Source organism: Cyprinodon tularosa, unplaced genomic scaffold, assembly GCF_016077235.1.
Source record: "Cyprinodon tularosa strain WSP-4 unplaced genomic scaffold, ASM1607723v1 ctg525, whole genome shotgun sequence".
Lineage (NCBI taxonomy): Eukaryota > Metazoa > Chordata > Actinopteri > Cyprinodontiformes > Cyprinodontidae > Cyprinodon > Cyprinodon tularosa.
In genome coordinates, this window is record NW_024039258.1 from 831,207 (window position 1) to 852,500 (window position 21,294).

The 21,294-nt window shown below is 39.5% G+C and overlaps 1 protein-coding gene across 1 annotated transcript in view; it reads left to right on the forward strand.

Annotated features, from left to right (window-relative positions):
* The first annotated feature begins 2,440 nt into the window (after positions 1–2,440).
* The window catches only part of nup153 (nucleoporin 153), a 20,681-nt gene continuing 1,827 nt past the window's right edge, over positions 2,441–21,294 (forward strand). The window contains exons 1-21 of the mRNA XM_038304062.1: positions 2,441–2,581; positions 6,952–7,162; positions 7,243–7,518; positions 7,604–7,743; positions 9,128–9,256; positions 9,435–9,551; positions 9,649–9,696; positions 9,776–9,823; positions 10,770–10,913; positions 11,341–11,393; positions 11,570–11,705; positions 11,803–11,961; positions 12,036–12,134; positions 12,233–12,317; positions 12,485–12,586; positions 12,690–13,286; positions 13,371–13,550; positions 16,141–17,052; positions 19,428–19,844; positions 19,932–20,156; positions 20,245–20,428. Coding sequence (XP_038159990.1) covers positions 2,453–2,581; positions 6,952–7,162; positions 7,243–7,518; positions 7,604–7,743; positions 9,128–9,256; positions 9,435–9,551; positions 9,649–9,696; positions 9,776–9,823; positions 10,770–10,913; positions 11,341–11,393; positions 11,570–11,705; positions 11,803–11,961; positions 12,036–12,134; positions 12,233–12,317; positions 12,485–12,586; positions 12,690–13,286; positions 13,371–13,550; positions 16,141–17,052; positions 19,428–19,844; positions 19,932–20,156; positions 20,245–20,428 — 4,391 coding nt within the window. The 5' untranslated portion in view covers positions 2,441–2,452. The remainder of the gene's footprint in view (positions 2,582–6,951; positions 7,163–7,242; positions 7,519–7,603; positions 7,744–9,127; positions 9,257–9,434; positions 9,552–9,648; positions 9,697–9,775; positions 9,824–10,769; positions 10,914–11,340; positions 11,394–11,569; positions 11,706–11,802; positions 11,962–12,035; positions 12,135–12,232; positions 12,318–12,484; positions 12,587–12,689; positions 13,287–13,370; positions 13,551–16,140; positions 17,053–19,427; positions 19,845–19,931; positions 20,157–20,244; positions 20,429–21,294) is intronic.

The following is a 21,294-nucleotide window of genomic DNA, read 5'->3' on the forward strand; positions in this document are numbered from 1 at the left end:
AAGATTGGCACAAGCTCTGATTTGGTTGCTTTAACTTTTCTGTTAATCTAGTCAGTATCCTTCATAGAAATTATCAATTAGATTTAGGCCTGGACTTTAACTGAGCTTTTGGTTTACATATTAGGGATTGTAGGTTTCACTGCATCCTCAAGTTCATTAGTCTTTTCAAGGGTGAACCATTTTTCCAGTCTCACGTCTTCTATAGGTTTTATGAGGATTTTTGAATGCTATTTCTAGCATTAAAAAAAGACATACAAGATGATGCTGCCACTGCCATTCTTTAGCATGAATATGGTGTGTTTGGGGTAACATGCTGTACAGTGTATTTTTCCACCACAAATAGTTCAAAGGCTGAAAACTTAAATTTTGTGAACTAGAAGGAAAATCATAAATTATGTATATTACTCTATTTATAATAACTTAAGATTTTTTTTAAATGTGTTTTTACACATCTGGTGGCTTGTATTTTATTTTTGACCATTCTTATAAAAAACAACAAAAGAGCTCAAATTGGACGGTGAGGTCATGTTTTTCCTCACTGCGGAGGAGTCATTTTCCTCTAGGTACCACAGAATTGTTTCAGTTCAGCAACAATTTTCAAGCATAAGAAGCATCTTTAAGGTCATATAACAGAGTCCTAAACCGATTTTAATTGAAAATTGCTTTGAAATGTTTTGTCTGAGATTGCTGCGATGGAGCAAACAGTGTTGATTTTAACCCAGTTGGTTCTCACACCATCCAAAAAGTTAAACTGTGTATCTCATTGGTCCCCTTATTATTTTCCAACAGTCTTGTGAGTGATGACAATGCTATAGGATGCAAACATTCATCCCACAACCGCAGGGTTGCTAGTTTAATCTCATGCAACTCAGTTTTTGTGTGTTTTTGCAAGATAATGTTAGTGTGTAAGATATTGTTAGTGTGCCCCATGTTAGCTGTGGCTACAGTGTAGCTTCTCTCCATCAGTGGTTAAACATAGTTTAAAGACCTTTGGATTCCTTTGACTTGAAAATGGACTACCTAAGTAAAGGGCATATCCCCGGAGGGACGCACAGACCTATACAGGCTAGACAACGGCACCCTGCCTGCCATTAGTTATCGGGATGAAATCCTTGCACCCATTGTCAGACCCTATGCTGATGCAGTGGGTCCTGGGTTCCTCCTAATGCACGACAATGCCCGGCCTCATGTGGTGAGAGTATGCAGGCAGTTCCTGGAGGATGATGGAATTGATACCATTGATTGGTCCCCATGCTCACCTAACCTAAATCCAACAGAACACATCTGAGACATTATGTTTCGATCCATCCGACACCGCCAGGTTGCACCACAGACTGTCCAGGAGCTCAGTGATACCCTGGTCCAGATCTGGGAGGAGATACCCCAATACGCCATCCGTCGTCTCATTAGGAGCATGCCCCGACGTTGTCAGGCATGCATACACGCACGGGGGGGGCATACAAATTATTGAATACCATTCTGAGTTGCTGCAATGAAATTTCAGCAAAGTGGACTAGCCTGCCGCATCATTTTTTTCAGGTTAATGGTGTCATTTCCATCAAATGATGTGGCCTCCTTTTGTTCCTAACACATCACCCAGTCCATATCAGTATGAATAAACAGCATGATTGTTTTCCATATTGAGATCTGATGTGTTTTCAAAGTGTTTAATTTTTTTTGAGCAGTGTATATGTGTGTGTGTGTTTTCTATATAATCGTGTACACATGCATATAATTGTGTATGTATGTGTATATATATATATATATATATATATATATATATATATATATATATTTTTTTTTTTTTTTTTTTTTTTTTTCTTTAATCGATGATGGTTCTCTGGTTTTATATACCAACCTGTTTATTTGGCAGAGTGTTTCGTTTCCATTTTTGTTCAATTAAATTTAGTTAATTTGGAAACCGGTGTTTGGTTTGGTTAAAAAAAATAAATAATATAGTCTTTAAAAAAAAAAAATGTTTGTACTTCCTCAGGTTCTCAGTGTCTTCCATTACATTTTGCTGGATGATCTGGGACATTTTAGTAAAACAAATAGAAATTGGAAAGGGGAAACACTTGTGATCTATAAATTGTGATGATATTTATTTAGTTTATACAGTTTCATCTTCATATGCTTGAATACAAAACATACCAAACCACTTAGATTATTTTTAATAAAATTTCATTTTAGTAATGTGCTGAAGCTGTAATTCCAAACTATATAGATTTGCACTTAATTAATCGCTTTGTTTCTCTATTAGGCCAATGGGGTAAAATCCCATACCTTTACTCAATGCTTTATGTGTGTGCTGTTGACATATACAAAACTACCATAGCGTATTTTGGGTATTTTAACACATAAACCCAGTTCTGTAGTCGAGAATGTGGGTATCCTTTGTTTGGTTCAGGTACTACATTTCCCACAATTCCTTTGCAGGTGGCCGCTGTCCTGGATGACAGCTATCCGGCGCCGAAATATCGATAGACACTCAGACGAAAGAGCCATGGCGGCCACGGGTGGAGGGAAAATTAGAAGCAGGAGATATCACATCGCTTCTAAACCTTACGCCAAGAGCAAGCAGGTAAAACTAATAAAAGTTCTCAAATGAATAGTACACATGGAGCGCAGCGCAGGGATCGCGTTGCCACCGTTTCCCGGGTTCTGTTATTGTTTTCTTGGAGACATTTTATGGCCTACTGTTAGCGCTCGTGGCCTCCACGCGCTGCTAGCACGTTTACGAAATGCTAGCGAACTAGCTTGAAGTTAGCAGTAGGGACGGAGCTGACAGGTCAAACAACAAGAGTTAAACGTTAAGACAAGTTTAACATTACGCGTATCAAGATTTCTATATACACGACAATGTTATTAAAGTAACCGTATATCGGTATAAAAGTTCATAGTTGTGTACTAAGTTGCATCTTGCAATGAAGTGGAATTTAAAGTATTAGCATATATAGCTAACTTGAGTTAGCATTTATGAGCACCGCATTGTTGTATGTGGTTCTTCTTCTTTTAGCATGTTAAACTGGCAAATGTATTTAGCTATTGACAACACCTACGGGTTACCAGGTATGATATTTTAATCAATTTGCTTCGTACAAGTTGTCTGGGAAACAATAGTTTGGGACGTTAGTTTCAGTTAGCCAAACCTCAGCTAGTTTTATTGCGCAGAGAGAGTTTAGCTGCTTGGGGACCCACATGTTTGTCTCTGCTGGGTCAGTTGGCGCCCAGAGAACAGTCTTTCTTTGGTTAAACGTCCCTCGTAATGTTTGCAATGGTGACTTGAGACTACATCTGTGTCATTGTAACTGGAAATTTCCAAATGGTTAGCCGGCTTGTCGGTTCGGCTACACTGTGTTTGCTTTCAAGAGCTGCAGATTTTGTTGGGCAGCCTACTCAAATTTTGCAATCTTAATAGCGTCACAATTGTCCACTTAATATTAGCAATCTTCATTACTTAATAATTGTAAATTGAACTCTACTGCATTTGGACGCTTTTTAACCGACCGTGTTGTCTGACTGAACCATCTGAAGAGATGTATGTCAAATTATTCCATAAGAAACAACATCAAGATCATTTGGATATCATCCGATCTTCATCAACTAAATCATAAATAATAAAATTACAGAGTTTTACTCCTTACAGTCGTATGAAAAGTTTAATACCCATAAAAGGTTAATTTAGAAACACGTACTCTTAATTAACAACAAAATGCATTATACCATGAATATCCAAAATATCCCCTAAAAACAATTTTTTTCTTTATTCGTTTTTTGATGCTGACAATGAACGGTTTCTTAATTAGGAAGAGAAACAAAATATTCTGCCTTGAAAAAACAAAAAACATCCTACTATATTTCTACGTCAAGCCATTATTGTCCTATCTTGTAAGTATGATAGAACATGTCATTACTAGGCCTATAAAACCTCATTAAGTTATGTTCTGGATAGGTTTATAGAGCTGTCATTTAAACAAACGCAACAAAAACCTCTAAGCTACCAGCGGCAAATAAAAACCTGATTTTGTGATAGTACATTGCAAGTAGCGTAATCATAAATTCTATGATTGAAGCACAAACATGAGAAATGGCTCACTAATGATAAAGCATCTACCGCTTGTTAAATTGGTACCCATTACCTTTGATTAAAATTTATCTTAACACCATTTGTATGATATTCTCATCCTGATTACACTGGGCAATATAAAGGCTTAGTTATTATGCTTGTATTTGTTGAGTTCAATGCTTGCTTTGTCTTTGTGGCAGTCTCCTTTAAAGGGGAATGCCATTTTTTATTTATTTTTTTTACATTTGCCCCTTGATTTTACGTTATTACATCATGTTCCACTCACCCATATGAGTTTTGTGTCATTTGGAGCTGTTCTGAAGATATTAGGTTATATCCAGGTAACGTCTTCCTATGGGCAACGACTTGAAGGCACAAACTAAACTGTTCATAATTTATCATTTATGGTACACAAGCATTCATAACCTGTAGGTGAATCACTGTCCCCCAGACATCCGCGGTTATATTTTTTATATTTATATATTTTTTAAACAAAGCAGAGTATGTAGGACGTCATCCGCGCGCACCGCCTACCGTTCATTCATCCTGTCCGCTGAACTGCTGCTAGTTTTACTCATGCCTGGAAGATGTCTAGTGCTACCACCAAAGATGATCACGCTCTCGAAATGGAATTGAATGATTCAGATTAGCTAGCCAGACGAATAGAAGGGGTAGAGCGTAGCCGCCTGTGGCCCGGACTGCCTGTCACAACTCCAGTCCGGCGCGCAGATGACGTCATACACGCGCCACATTGTTTTTAAAAAATATAAATATGAAAATATAACCGCGGATGTCTGGGGGACAGTGATTCGCCAACGTTATGAATGCTGGAGTACCATAAATTATAAATTATGAACAGTTTAGTTTGTGCCTTCAACTCGTTGCCCATAGGAACACGCTACTTGGATATTACCTAATGGAATATCTTCAGAACAGCTCCAAATGACACAAAACTCATATGGGTGAGTAGAACATGATGTAATAACGTAAAATCAAGGGCCCAATGTAAAAAAAAAAAAAACGGCATTCCCCTTTAACAATACATTTTAGTAATAAATTATTATTGCAGGGATGTCTCTCACACTATTTAATGCATCACATGCCTGTGGAAGTAGGCTGTTATTATTATAAGTTAATAGGTTAAACGTATATTATTTTAAGTTTTAATTGAAATCTGGTATTGGCATTTACTAGACTTAAGCGAAGCAGTCTGAATCTTGAAAGTGTGTTTGTCTTATTTACAAATTTACATTTTAACATTGGCCTATCATAAAATTCCTCCTTTTTAGAAATACAGAAAATGCTCTAAGGATCTCTGAATTTAAAATGGTACATACAGTTTACAGATCATCTCCCGATTGTTGATAGATTTGTTCAAAATCCTGTCCGATATCAGTCTTATGATATAAAAAAACAAACTTGAGTCTCCCATCTTTTCGGGATGCCGAATAGCAGAGTGGTGTAAAAAGTAGAAGAAACATTGAAACCTTTCAACACTGCTATTTTTTCACAGACCTTAGTAATTGGATATACGTTTTGATGATATGTTGGCATCAACAACAGGAAGCTGAAATTACAGAGTTGTCAACGAGGTTCAAAACATCCTTGATTGATGATTGTTATAGTTTTGATTGGGTAAATTATATCTAAATCAAACATTTAGGGTATCTGTTATATCATTGCTTGGATGAAGCATTGCGTGGCATCCCAAAGGATGATCCACAGCAGCCTGCGGTAAAAGAGAGGGCAAAAAAGAAAAATAATTTCTAAAACCTGGCCTGTGCAGGCCAATACTTACAATGCTGTTCTATTTGTCCTTTTTTTGTTTTACTGATGTCATATATTTTTCCTTTTTGTTTTTTTAAAGAACAACCATACTACCTGTAGTGCTGCACTGCTTTATTTAGATACTGTCAACTTATCCAAATAAATAAAACATTTTTAATTGTGAAATTGATCTCATAGCTATCAAATATGGAAATTATTTTTGCTTGTAGGGGAGAAGTGGACATAAGCATAAATATTGTGTTTTTTTTTCTTTTTTTTTTAAAGGTTACCCAGTGCTTGCTCTGTCCAATATGGCCAAGCTCTTCCGCCTTCATGAAACAGAATTATACCAAGCTTAACTCTCACATACATACTTAGTATGCTTCTGTTGTAACAGATTTTTCTTCTGGGTGTGTTTTCTCTTTTGTTTCTATTCTGCATATCCAAATCTGCTCCACACAATGAGGGAACAAAAAAGAAAGGAGAGATTTCTAAACCTAATCTCTGATAAATTGATTGCTTAATAAATAAATTGTTCTCCAATGTTGTGCAGATCATTTTCAGTAGCTTTGTTTTTTTTTTTTTTAAGTAGTAGATCAAATTCCTGGCAGTTTCCAATACCAGCATTTGGTTTTGTTTAGCACAATACTTCATAAATGGAGCCTCTTAACAAATGGAGCTATTCAGATAAAAATCATGATATTTATATAAATTATAAAAACAATTGCCAATCACAAGTTGGGCATTTTTATTTGAAGTATTAAAAAGGTATATTTATGTGGTCCTGGACTTCATTGATTATAATTTTTTTTTTGCATTAAAATCTGGCATACTGGCAGTAGTATTTTAAAGTTCTCTAAACTCTAGAATCTGGAAGTTATATTAACAAAGCTTGAATTGGAAAATACTTGCGGAATTGGCTCTGCACATTGCAGATTGATAAAATAATCAAATGTTAGGTGATTGTTTTGCTGAAGGAATAAATAACATACTGCAATGTTATGCTTCTGAGATTTTTCTTCTACTGTTTTTAACATGTAATTTACTTTAGATCATACCTATGTGTTTTAACAATAAAATTTTTAAGTGTATCCTCTCTGTTTTTTTTTTTTTTTTAGCAATCTGGGCTCATCAGTCGAGTGACGGACACAGTGAAGAGCATCGTTCCATCCTGGCTACAGAAATACTTCAAGAATGAAGATGGTCCTGCTGAGAAGATGGGACAAGAGACAGAGCAGAACTGCCAACCACCTCCTCCTAATGGCAATGAAGAGGGACCTCCTCCCATTGATGGACGTGACTCCCCAGAGCCAAGCACCAGTAATACAGGCAAGGGGCTGTACCTGTCTTGACAGAGAATTGTTTATGTTTTTTTATTCTGGAGCTTAGTTTCACGCTTAATTTTTCAGAACCCTCAACCAGCCGGGCATCCCTAAACTTTCAGGAGTACGTGCTCTCCAGGCCTCCTCTGAGTCGTTCTCATCTCCACTTTACCCCAATGGACGCTTCTTCCCAAACAATGGGAGCCTCTAGCAGCCTCTTCTCTCAGCCCTCCACCTCCTCAGCCCCTGGGCCCTTTTCCACAGGTTTCTCCTTGGTCAAAGAAATCAAGGACAACCTCTCACAACATGAAGATGATAACATCTCCACAACGAGTGGGTTCTCCTCCCGTGCATCAGACAAGGGTAGGGATGAGACATTCACGTCTTTTACTAAACATTTTGATTTTGTTTCAGTGAATATTAAGATGGATCATTTTCTTTTTTCCAGATGTTCCGACTTCCAAAACTGCTTCACTTCCTCAGCTTTGGTCCCCAGAGATGGATAGAACAAGCTCTGGACCCCAGCAGTCTCAGTCCAGCCTCAAAAAGCCTTCATTTAACCTGTCTGTCTTTGGAAACTCCTCCAATGTAAGTATTTAATGGTCGATATTCAGGGTTTGTCTTCTTACCAGAAGGGCTCGGAGCTGTTAATAGTACAGCTGTTAGAATTTTGTATATAGAGCAGGGATCATTTTAAATAATAACCAATCTGGATATTGTATCAATGCATCTATTTTGATGAGTTTATGAAGTATCATTAAAACACGGAATGCATCAGACAGGTTAGGGAAAAAGAAGTGAAGCAGAGTTGAGTACCATAAACCTTGTCCATCTAGTGTAACACTTTTCAATTATTTATTTGAGAATCGGCAAAGCATTCAACTAGGCTGACAGACCGGGTAACGCAAAGCAGTTAACATGTCCGGGGTAACTATGGGGGGCCTGAAGAATCTTACAACCCAGTTTGGGTCTGTCAACATGTTACACACAACAATTTAGATGAGTTAACCTAACTGATGAGTTGGGACTGTTGGAAGGAAGCTGGAGTACAGAGAGAAAGACCCCCATTCACCCAAAGACGCACGACTGGAATTCCAACCTGTTCGACCAACTAGAACCGTAAAGCCGTGGTTTTAGATCAGTCATTCTCAACAGTGGTCCTAGATGGGTTTTAGTCAGTCAACATTAAAGGGAAAAAAAACTGTTATTAATATATCTCCAAGAAATGGAACAAAAAGTGTTTTGAATTTTTTTTACCGTGAGATCTAATCATTAATATCTATTTTGGATTTATATATATATATATTTGTATTTCATAAAAAATATCTTTTTTTGTAAAGCTACTTTAAATATTTATTTTTAGGCTCTTTTTATGTGATGTTTTTACATTTAATTAAAGAGGTGGAGTTTTTTTAAAATGACAAAATAAGCTGCAAAGTGTATTATGTTTTTTCTGTAAGCATTTACCTGTTTAAATACAATTTTTGATTTATAACAGCATTTGTTTAATTTTGAATGAAACATCTCACCCCATTAAATGGCCTAATTGGATTGCTTCCTAATTCATTTATTGAAAACATGGAGGACAGTGGGCCCAAAGGACCAGGCTTAAGAGCCCCTAGTTTAGATTAAACTTTATTATTCTCTTAAAATGTCCTAGTCAAAGTCCACATTAAAATCCAACTGACCCCATTTGGACGGGTGCAGATGCTCTTAATTTAACCCTGACTGACTTATAGCCTGCTTGCTAAAGGGATCCATACCCAAATAGTGATGGTTCTGAAAAATGTGATAACCTTTAAGTGTAACCTTTTATTGATCATGTAATACCCTGTTATATTTATTAGTCCATTTAATTAAAGGACAGGGTTATTGTCAAGTATCTCTGAAACAAAATCCTTAAAAACAATTCCAGATAAAATCACACAGTTTCCAATACAATGCTTATGTTTTATCCAATCTTTTCTTTTAGTCCACATTAAACAGCTCCCTGCTGAACTCTAGCCAGCTGGGAGATTCAGCTTTCTACCCTGGGAAAACCACGTATGGTGGAGCAGCTGCAGTCAGGAGCTCCCGTGGTCGTCCTGGAACACCTTATCAGGTGACCTTTTACAGTTTACGAACTTCTACAATTACAAACTGTTTAGTAATGCTTAATCAGAATTTACCTACTTTCACCCTACATTTTCACGTAGCATTCTGACTGTTAAGGATTTGTTTTGATTTGTGACCTGATTATATGAATTTGAGGGACTTAAGCCGTTTCATTGGATTTGCAGGCCCCAGTGAGAAGACAGATAAAGGCCAAACCTGCGGGTGCTCAGCCCTGTGGGGTGACGAGCGCCACTGCAAGGCGAATCCTGCAGTCATTAGAGCGTATGTCCAGCCCCCTGGCTGTGAGTATAAATGCATCCTTCAAGCCCAAATGTAGATTTTTAGCTTTTGTCTGACAGTTTTTAATCATTTAAAATACTGCAAATGTTTCATCAACAGGATGCAAAGAGAATCCCAGCAGCAGCAGGTTCCCCCAGTCATTCCACTGTAAGACTTCAGCACATTAAACTGCGATCTCAAGCTTGCAACGTCTGTGATTAAACATGTAATTTAACTTCTATTGCAGTCAATGGATGGTTTGAATCAAGATGGCTCCCAGTCAAAGAAAAAACGAGTAAGTAGTATTGAGTTCCTGTTATTTTAGTTTAATGTAAAACATTTTACATAAAATTAAAGTTTTGTTGTGGAGTTGAGACATATAAGTAGCAGTTTGTAAGCATATATTGATCATAATTATATCATTAAGAAATTAGAGAAAAATTGAGTATGGGCAATGAGTTTATCTTTCAATACAATTTAATTTCAGTGATATTTTCCTTTGTTAAACATATATACAGTAGTAAAAAGGATCAATGGATGCAGCTCTCCCAAAGGTTCATCCTCTGTTTTTCTGATCGATTTGGAAAACTTTACTCTTCAACTGGTTAAAGTCAGTCAAATTTCTGATTTGCTAACAGTGAACAGAACGTTACTGTCTGCAAACCTAGCAACACATGTTTCATCTTGTCTTGACTTTAGTTGTCTGTCTGTGCTTCGTACAGTCATGAACACGCTCCCATCCAGCTGCTCTGCACTTTTAGTCCACAGTATGTGTAGACATTCATGTGCAGGTCTGATGCACATCAGAATACATTTGGCTTCATGTCAGTGCCATATTCACTTTGCCAGCCGTTTGCTTTCTGCCCAGCATGTCCAGCTGTCACAGCTGTTCTTTCCACGATGGAACAATGGTCTAGTGATTCTTTAATGGCTAACAGCAACCACTTCTAAAATACAAAAAAAACAAAACAATGTCAGCTTTCATTAAGCACAAACGAAAGATGCTGCTTTTAAATTATACTTTTATCTTAAGTAAATTCACTTTGCTGTTTTAAACTTCAGCATTAGGGATAATGCTAAATCGGTGTTTAAATATTTAATTGCAGTGTTGTAAAAACTTTTTATTTAACTTTAAGGTCAGATTACTGCAATGCATTAGTACAGGAAAGAAGCCTCCTTTGTCTTGTTTGTCTTTTTTTGGGGGGTTATTTATTCTTCTGTTTCGTTACTTTTTTCCATAGATGGACTCAAACCTTCCTCCTGTGCAGAAACTGGTGGTTCCGACGACACCTTCTGTTTCAGGAAATCGATCTGTTTCTTTCAGGCCAACTTTGACACCAGGAGGACCCCTTAGAACCCTGGACAGGGCTGCAAGAGAAAAGACGGTCAGTAGCTTGCAGATATGTTTTTTTTTTTTTTTTTACCATAAATGAGATATAATTTATTCATATATATATAGAATTGTAGGACATGTTCCTTTCTTAGACCATCACCTTCCTTTAAATTCCTGCCTTTAGGCCTGCATCTTTTCTTTTTTCTCTTTCCTTTCCTTATCTATTTCTTCTTTGTATCTGTAGCTTTAATTTTCTGTGTCACTCTAAATCCAGCCCTCAATTGGTTAATAAACCTGATATCCATTTATGATTTTTGTTGTCAGCACATTCAGATTTATACAGAACAAAGTATTCAATTAGAATATTTTATTCATTAAGATCTAGAAGGTGTTGTTTTAAAGTTCCCTTTATTTTTTGAGCAGTTAGTTAAAACATAATTTAACAATCATGCTATCTTTCTCTTTTTAATTTCCTGTAGCCTACAAGACAATCACCACAACTACCTGAAGCAACCCCAGGTCCCTCTCAAAGGTAAAATATAGGATGAGAACACATTTATATAAAGGTGTAGAACTTTTATTAAAAATACAAGCAAATTTTCATTTTAGTCTAATATCCTCATACAAAATAGCCTAGTCATAAGTCTAGCCTAATGCTTAAACCATAACATCTCTAATAACAAACCTTTTTATGTTTGTTTTATCAAGCACAAAACGCATCAGGGACCCAGTCTACCCCCTGTCTAGCACCCCTGCAACCAGCAGCCTGAGCACTGGAGGGGGGAAAATGAGAAGAGAAAGAACCACTGCACGGCCTTCATCCAAACACCCTGAAGATGATGAGGTAAGGCATCGATTAATTGTTTGAAAAAAAAAAAACATCACCCTCGGCTGTAACTGCAGGTTTAATTTGAATGCATACAACTGCTTTCTGTCTAAAGGTGGTCGAGGTACCGACCTTTCCCAGCATTTCACTCCCCATCAACAAATCGTCTTTGCCTACATTCAGCTTCGCTTCATCTCTGCCAACGTCCACCTCGATCAGCTCCTCCCCAAGCCTCACAACTTTTACTCCTGCTAAGGAGACGATTACAAATAAGGTTGGTGTTGGAGCCAGCTCCTGTTGAAGCATCACAGTAGACAGAATAACTCATGTTTTTGTTTTCGTCTTCAGGATCCACCAAAGCCTTCAACATCACCCTGTGCACCTTTTACATTTTCCTCTCCTATTGTCAAAGCAACAGCTGCCAGTCCACCTTCTTACTCCCCATCTGTGAGTAATAATTTCACTTCTTTGAATACTGTTTTATAAATAAATTTACTGCCTGTATGGATCTGTCTTAAATGTATTTGTATTCTCTTTCTTTATAGGTTGGTTTCACTTTCAGTGCACCTGTTGCAAAGTTAACACCCTCCATGTCAAATGGGAAGCTCACAGCGCCCACAGCAGTAGCAGGTTAGGAGGTTTTACCGACTGCTAACTGTAGCGCTAACAACAGGACATTTCTGTGCATTTGTGTCGTTTAAATGTTTTCGTTTGCGGTAATTTTAAGGTGTGAATCCTGAGTAGGATTGCATAGTGTGACCTATCCGCTCTGTTTTGTTTTTTTCCATTTTACACAGCGAAGCCTGTTGCAAGCAAGAGCACAGAGGAATATGAAGGACCTTTCAAACCGGCCAAGACCCTGAAGCAAGGCAGTGTGCTGGATCTTCTCAAATTGCCTGGTGAGATTCTGTGGCTTTAAATTTGTTTGTTATTTTTGAAGAAGATGTAAAACTCACCTGTTATGGTAGTCAGTTTTTAAAATGTTCTCCTTATTCCCCCCAGGTTTTGCCTCCCCTGTAGTTAAAAATTCTCCTGGCGCCAACGCAGATCCCCAAAATACATCCAACCTATCCAAGACCACTCCTACATCTAGCACAAGCTCCTCCTCTTTGCCTCCTTCCTCGGCAGGATTTGGTAATTTGTACAGTGCCTCGGTGAACTGGAGCAGTGAGGCCCCAAAGCTGAACTCCTCACCCAAATCGGCGGAGAGCAAAAAATCTGCCAACTCAGCAGGGCAACAGAGCAGCAGCACAAGCATCGGCTCCACCACTCTAACCACAACAGGATTTAGCCCCATCTTCTCCAAACCTGTAGGAACGTGGGAATGCGATACGTGTCTAGTGTCCAACAAACCTGACGCAGTGAAGTGCGTGGCCTGTGAAACAGCCAAACCCGGGACAGGACTTAAACCCTCATTAACTTTCCCTCCAGCCTTTTCAGCTGCTAAGACTACATCTACACCCTCTGACCCAGTTTCCACAATCAGCGGTTTTGGCGATAAGTTCAAAAAACCAGAGGGTGCGTGGGAATGTGATACATGTATGGTGCAAAACAAGGCAGAGGACAGCAAGTGTGTGGCCTGCACGGCTGCTAAACCAGGTACTTGCGGGTGCATGACTGTGATGTTTTCCTTGATTTAGCTTTGGTTTAATAAACAGTGTTTCTGTTTAAACCCATCAACAGGAGCTTCAGCAACTGTCTCTTCAGCAGCCAGCAGTGCCCCAGGGTTTGGTCTGTTAGACAAGTTCAAGAAACCTGAAGGAGCATGGGAATGTGATGTATGTCTCGTGCAAAATCAAGCTGCTGATGTTAAATGTGTTGCTTGTCAGTCGACCAAACCCGGAGCTAAAGTAGAACCCAAAGGTAAAAAACCCCAACTTATTTTCATTCATTAAAATCTTTATTGTACTGAAAGGGACTATATATATATATATTTATATTTATATTTTAAGTTGCTGTTCTTGGCTCTGGATATTTTTTCATGAATTTTAAAAATGTGCTATTTTTACAAAGGTAGAGGGTCAACTTGTGTACCTTTAGAAACACCTGAACTGATGTAAGGCAGGATGGCCTTACATATATAGTAAATGGCCTGTAGTAGCCATTCAAAATTTCCCCACTTTCCTTGAAGGGCCCTTGGCTGATCCCCTAAGATTCCTTTTTCAAACACCAATCTTTGTATTTAAATATTCCTTCTTTTATTATTTGTGGACATTAAGATCTAAAGAGAAGTGCCTTCTCCTTGTCAGACCCTGTAATTCAGTGAAAGGGTGGAGTCAGAGTAAAGCAATATGCACGCCCAGGAGAAGGACGGGGTCACTCCAATGGCTGGAAGATGGCTGCCATTCGGCTGCCGTTTGACTGGGAAGGGCCATTTGAATGGCTGCTACTGTATTTAGCGCCTTTTCAAGTCAGGGGATTTGACCAAAGTGCTTTACACTACATTCATTCACCCATTCCCACACACTAAAACACCACTAACAGAAGCTATGCTGCCGTACACTGGCGCCACCGAGCCTTCTGACCACCATTAGTAGGCAATGTTGGTGGAGTATCTTGCCCAAGGACACAATGATGCTAAAAGCTGGAGCCAGGGCTCAAACTGAAAACCTCGCAGTTGCAGGGCCAAATTTGTTCATCCAGTACCACTGTCACCCTCTGTGTAGACGTAGAACCCAAATAATACCTTTACTCAGTGCAACAAGCAGGAAATGATTGAGGTTAAAGAGGAGGGGGGAAAACATGGGAGAATATATTGAAGATCCACTGGTAAGCAAAAAGAAAAAGAATGGCCCAGTTTGGATTACGTCAGACCAACAACAGGAAAATGTGTCTTGTAAAAAATGGTGATTATAAGTCCCAACTAAAGGTTGGAGTGTTGCATATCTTATTATCAATTACAAAAAATGTTTTAATGAGTATGAACAGGATGCTACTTAGGGCTGGATGTTATGGCCTAAAAATACAAAATCAGATTTTTTATTCGAATTGTGAATTTTTCTGCGATTTTTCTGTTTTCTTTTTTTCTCCTTAATTATTAGGGAAGGCAATAAGTATAAACAGGGCACCATGTCTTTGACAATGTAAAGCGACCCTGCTCCTTTCATGTCATATACTGTGCTTTGCACAAAAGATTCGGCTACAGTTAGCCGTTTCTTCCCATTCTCCTGCAAAAAAACATAAGAAAAACACTTATACCCGTGCTGAGTCCTATGAGAGAAGGAAAGTGGAAAGTACAAAGTAGCTCTTTTGTTTGCTCTGTATCTTTTATGTTTACACTTAAATGGTTTTCAGTTTTGTTTTGCAGAAAAATAGTATTACTTATCCTCTTATGTAAAGGGGAAAAAAAATTAAGATATATATCCTGTATCGCTTTTGAGCTTAAAGATATCTAGATAAATTCTTTGGTGCATATCGCCCAGCCCTATTGACAAGGTGATGCTACTTTTATTTGCATCCATTTTATTATGGTCCCACTAAAGGTTGGCTGTGAATTTTTTGTTAGGGAGGACATTTCAAGAAAATACTAGTTGATGGATTACACTGAAATCTTCAGAGCCACTTATGCTTTCTGCGGTTTTGGAAAGGAAGTTAGCCACAGTTTTATAAAGAACGCAAATTCAGTGATTCTTGAGGAGAGACTCAGTAGTTAAGCAAATTAAATTTACATGAGGAAAAAATTATAGAAAATAATGACTTGGCACAGCCAATTGAGAAAGGGGCCCAAGAAAGATAGTTATAAATTCACAACACCAGAATTGAGCATTTGTCCATCCAAAGAAAAACTGCTGTAGAAATCCATATTATAGAGGTAGACTCAGCTATCACTAAATATTAGGTCCTTTTTCCTCGGAGGAGGAGAAAGCCACACGTAGAGGAAAGAAAAAAACATTGAGTGTAGTTATTAACTTCATGAAGCAACAGCATTTAACATCATGCAGCAAAGGTAGGGCTAAACAATTTGGATAAAAATCTAACTTGTAATTTTTTCAACTAATAATGCGATTACAATTTTATGATTTTTCCTTTCTTTATACACTGCAAAAACGATCTAGAAATGAGTACAAATTTCGTAAATCAAGTGTATTTAATCTTAATTTGAGTAGATAAATAATGATTTGCCAATGGAATGAGTATTTTTACTCTTAAAATAAGATAATTAGATATGTGCTTTAAATAAGACAATGCAATTATTTTTTTCTTATTTTAAATGTAAATTGTCTCGTTACATTGGCAAAGGGTCTCACATCCTCAATTCAACAAAAAATGCACTTATTTTAAGAAAAACATTACTTATTTATATATCTTTTTTTTTTTTTTTTTTTTTTGCAGTATACACATCTTTGTATGTATAAGATGCCCAGTTTTTAGAATTTAAAGTAATTTTTGGGAACTAAAATATGGGATGTTTCTTTTAATATCTTAAAACTGATGTTCTACTTTTTCTTTTCAGCCTTTGGGTCTTTTGGCTCCTCAGCTGCCGGAGCCTCCTCTACCTCCGCTCCTGGTGGTTTTAAGTTCGGCACATCAGACAGTACAGCTGGATCTGGGGGGTTCAAGTTTGGGACTTCAGGGTCGTCGTCATCGTCTTCTTCATCATCATCATCAGCGGGATTCAAATTTGGAGTCCCGTTTGGAAGCTCTTCTTCAGAGTCCTCCTCCAAAGACAATACCGCCTCATCAGGGTTTAAGTTTGGGGGCTCCTCTGAGGGTTTTAAATTCGGAGCTGCACCCAGTGATGACAAGAAGTCAGACCCGCCTGCCACGGTTGCTGCTTTTAAGTTTGGGGGGAGCAGCGGGGTAACTTTGGGAAGTGGGTCATCTGGCACAGACAATAACTCTTCTTCTAAAAGTGGCTTCACCTTTGGACTGACTAATCCTGCAGGAACAACACCAGAAACCACTCTTACCATAACTCCTCTTTCATATTTACAAGAGAATGGCGATAAAGCAGTATCTTCAACTGACACCACATCATCTATCACCAACCCAACCACAGCTGTTGCTAAGGGGTCTGTATTCGGGAGAGTAGGTGAGCCAAATTTGGTGACCGGCACACCACAGGTGGGCGCTACTTTTGGATCTTTGCAGGTAGGTAAGGAGCCGGCTGCTCCAGCATTTGCTTTTGCAAAGCCAGAAGAGAAGAAGGAGGCAACTCCCTCTCCGGCTCCATCGCCCTTCGTCTTTGGCGCTCCAAAAAAGGAGACGGATCCTGCTCCATCTGGAGGCTTTTCCTTCGGAAAGCAGAGTGCTCCCACAGAACAGCCTCCACCCACTTTTACGTTTGGCAAACCAGCGGAGAAAAGTGAAACATCCTCTTCAGAAGCCTCAAAGCCACCTTTCAGCTTTGGACAAAGTGCTGCAGGTACCAGTATGGTCCTTTTTCATTAGACTGAATTGCTAACCTTGTATACATTTAGTAAGACAAAGATATTGCACCCACAATTTTACATGATATTAGGGTTTACAAAAACAGAAGGCAGTATTTATTTACCGTATTTTCACGACCATAAGGCGCACCGTACTAAAAGGCGCACTCTCAGTTATGTGTGCCATTTCTGTATTTAACACACACATAAGGCGCACCGGACTATAGGGCGCGTTTTTTATATACAGGTACATGTCCTCTACTACCTTTAAATACCTCTACTGCGTATTTAAAAATACAGCGGGCCCAAAACTGAGTATGACTGTGCTTTATTCATGTATTTATTACAAACTATTAATCAAACCTGGGAGCTGGCCGTGAGACAGACACATCTCAGATGACACAGCGCTGTGGTCACTCCTAAATTAACTTAAAATCCTGAAACCTGCCGACGGAATATGTTCGCTTTTATTACCGTTATCCTAGTGCCTGCCGTTTAAATTATTTACCGTATTTTCACGACCATAAGGTGCACCGTACTAAAAGGCGCACTCTCAGTTATGTGTCCCATTTCTGTATTTAACACACACATAAGGCGCACCGGACTATAGGGCGCGTTTTTTATATACAGGTACATGTCCTCTACTACCTTTAAATACCTCTACTGCATATTTAAAAATACAGCGGAGGCAAAACTGAGTATGACTGTGCTTTATTCATGTATTTATTAAAAAGTATTAATCAAACCTGGGTGCTGGCCGTGAGACAGACGCATCGCAGATGACACAGCGCTGTGATCACTCCTAAATTAACTTAAAATCCTGAAACCTGCCGACGGAATATGTTCGCTTTTATGGGTGCCTGCAGTTTAAATTATTTAGATGAAAAACACCTGCCAGCCACCATGTGAACCCGGAGGCTGCCCAGCCTAGAGGCTGCTGTTGAACGGATTTCTGCTGTCGGTGCACCGCTGGTATGTGGGGGTCTGAGCGCCTCCGACAGAAATAGATAATCTGGATGAACTGACTGCAATTATGAAGTTTTCAGGTGGACTTTCTCACTTAAAAACATATTAAAACTACTTTATAACCACTGATCACAGCAAATATAGCTGCAAGATTTAGATTATTTAGATGAAAAAACACCTGCCAGCCACCGCGCTGAAGAGGAGGAGACCCGCCCAGAGGCTGCTGTTGAATTAAGTTTTCAGGTAGAAAAATAGAGCGGGAGCAAAACTGAGTATGATTGTGCTTTATTCATGTATTTATTACAAAGTATTAATCAAACCCATCAAAGTCATCATCCTCTGTTTCTGAATAAAACAGCTGCGCTAAATCAGACATGCCAATTTCCCCTTCTTCGCTGTCAGTCACTTTCCGTGCAGCGCAGCTCCTCAGAAATAATGCCGGCTTTTGCAAAAGCTTGAACAACAGAGCCAGCAGACACGTTAGTCCAAGCATCTACAATCCATCCGCAAACTGTGGCGTAACTTGCCCGGCGCTGCCTTCCACTTATCCTGAAACTGTGGTCTCTGTCGGCCATCCATCGCTCCCACGCCGCTCGCAGCCTTACTTTGAACGGCCGCTTCACACTGATGTCGAGCGGTTGAAGTTCCTTTGTCAGACCCCCGGGATAATGGCGAGCACAGTATCCATTTGATTCACCTTTTTTTTCACATCGGCTGTGAGATGGGCACGCAGCGATGGTGATGCGTGGAAAAAACCACCTGGTCTCCTCACATAGGCTACACCTCCCTCAGCTACGCTTTCATCATCTCCTCATCCATCCAGCCTTTTCCATTTGCGTTAATATCATATGTCATCAGAGCGCTGTGTCTGTCTCGCTGTCAGCTCCCAGATCAGCTTCTCTGATTGGTTGATGCGGCGCGTCCAGCAGCAAAACTTCAATTTTTCCATCTCGAGCAGCAGCAGCGCGTTGGCGGTGCGTCAGATGCTTAAACGCTTCCCGACGTGCTGCACCTTTGCATTTAAACTCGCTGCTTCTGCTGCACCTGCTGGGTCCGGTTCACACCGATGTCGAGCGGTTGAACAGCGAGCACAGGGTTAATTTGTTTCCCCATGTTTTTCACATCAGCTGTGAGATGGGCACGCATGGAGTTACATATTAACAGCGATGGTGATGAGTGGAAAAAAAACACCTGGTCTCCTTACATTCAGCCACTCATTCATCATCTCCTCAATGAGGTGGTCTCAAAAGTCGCAGTTACAACACACATAGGGCGCACCGCACCATAGGGCGCACCGCACATTTTGAGGGAAAAAAAAGACGTTTAAGTGCGCCTTATAGTCGTGAAAATACGGTATTAATTTTTTTGTCATCATTGCTAAATGCGTCCCTCTCCTCCTGTACAGATTCCACGTCTGATCCAAAACCAGCGTTCTCTTTTCTGGCTAATAATCCACCAAACGCCACCACCTCAGCGTCTGCAACTCCGACTTCCAGTTTGTTCGGTAGCGGCTCCACAACCGCTCCGGCATCAACTTCTTCATCTTCTGCAGCTCCCAGCACATTTGTTTTTGGTCAGCCTTCTTCGACTACCGGTGACGCTCCTGCTACCAAGGCCTTTGTCTTTGGACAAAATCAGGACAACCAGGCTGCAGCGCCGTCAAGTGCTCCTCTGAACCCAGCGTCGGCTCCAGCACCAGCTCAACCCTTCATCTTTGGTGCGTCTGCCAATGCTGCTGCTGCTACAGCTCCTACTCCTGCTGCTCCCTCTTTCAACTTTGGAGCTGCAGCAGCGGCGGCGCCCTCTGCTGCCTCTTCATCAGGTCTGCATTTATTTTAAAACCTTCACTTATGCATGCATAGCTGTAGTGAGACATTATTAACAATTATAAATATTTTAACTTTTTCAGCTCCATCTGCTACCCCGTCACCATTTGGGTTCAGTTCAGCCGGCTCCGGTGGTTTTGGAACCAACCAGGCTCCTTCTTTCGCATCAACCTTTGGATCCCCTTTCACAGCCGCGACTGCCCAAACCTCAGCCCCAGCTTTTGGAGCCAAAACCAATGCGGCCCCCGTCTTTGGACAACAGAATAACTCTACGCCTGTATTTGGTTCAGTTACAAATTCTGCACCTAGTGAGTAATCCCATTTTTACCATGCTACCAGTTTAACCTGTGCGGATCATATAATTAATTTATATGTTTTTCTTTTTTTATTCATCAGGTGGAGGCTTTCAGTTTGGAGGAGCCAGTGCTTTTGGAGCCACAAATAACTCCTCAGGTGTGTTTACATTTGGAGGTGGATCTGGAGCCTCTCCCGCCCCCTCTGCCAATCCCTCCATTGCACCCCAGCCAGGATCAACTGGTGGAGGATTCAACTTTACACAACCTCCAACATTTAACATGGGGTAAGCTTCTTTTTATCAGTGCACACGCATGCAGTATTAATCTAAAACTGAAAACCGAAAGAATCAAAGTGGTTGGGAACAAAAGAGCTGCATCTTTTATACTCCCATTTACTACTAAAGAGTCAGTGCTATTGCTCTACAGTCTTCCAAATGTTTCCTTTACATATTGGCACGCTACAACCTTACATTTTTAATGGATTCTATTTGCATTTTATGTGGTAGAGCAACAAAAAGTTATCATGATTATGATTTTAAACTGTAAAACACATCTGCAAGCCTTTTGTGGGGATATTCCAGCCAGAGAGGTAAGATTTAGATCCATTTAAGTTTAATTATATTATTTCGAGCATCTTAATAGAATAATAACATCCCCACAGCATGCCACTGCCACTACATGTATCACCATGGGGATAAGATGCTCGATGAATGGTTATGGTTAACAAATGGTCCAAAAAAGATTGAGATCGTTTAGGCAAAGCTGAGAACGTGCCATAGCAGCTTAATGCTACAGCTATGGCCACTAAAACTAAATTTTAAGTTTTGATCAATTCATTTTTGCTGTTATCTGCAATGTCATGGAGATGTATAGCAATGTGTTGCTCTAAAGAGAGTAGTGGGGTCTTAGAGAGGCCTAAAAATGCCTAAATATATTTCTCGCCTGACAGTGCGTGAGGCTCGTACATATGGTGCAGCGGTTTTGCATGACCTGTTTGTTGACTTGTTTCTGTTCATCATCCATTGAAATACCCTCACTGTTCGAAGATTCCTAAGTATTTTTATCGCTATGAATTTTAGTTTGTATATCCGCCATGTTGGCTAGTCAATTTCCAGGAGTGGCGTCATATTTCTAGCTTTGCTGTGGGTAA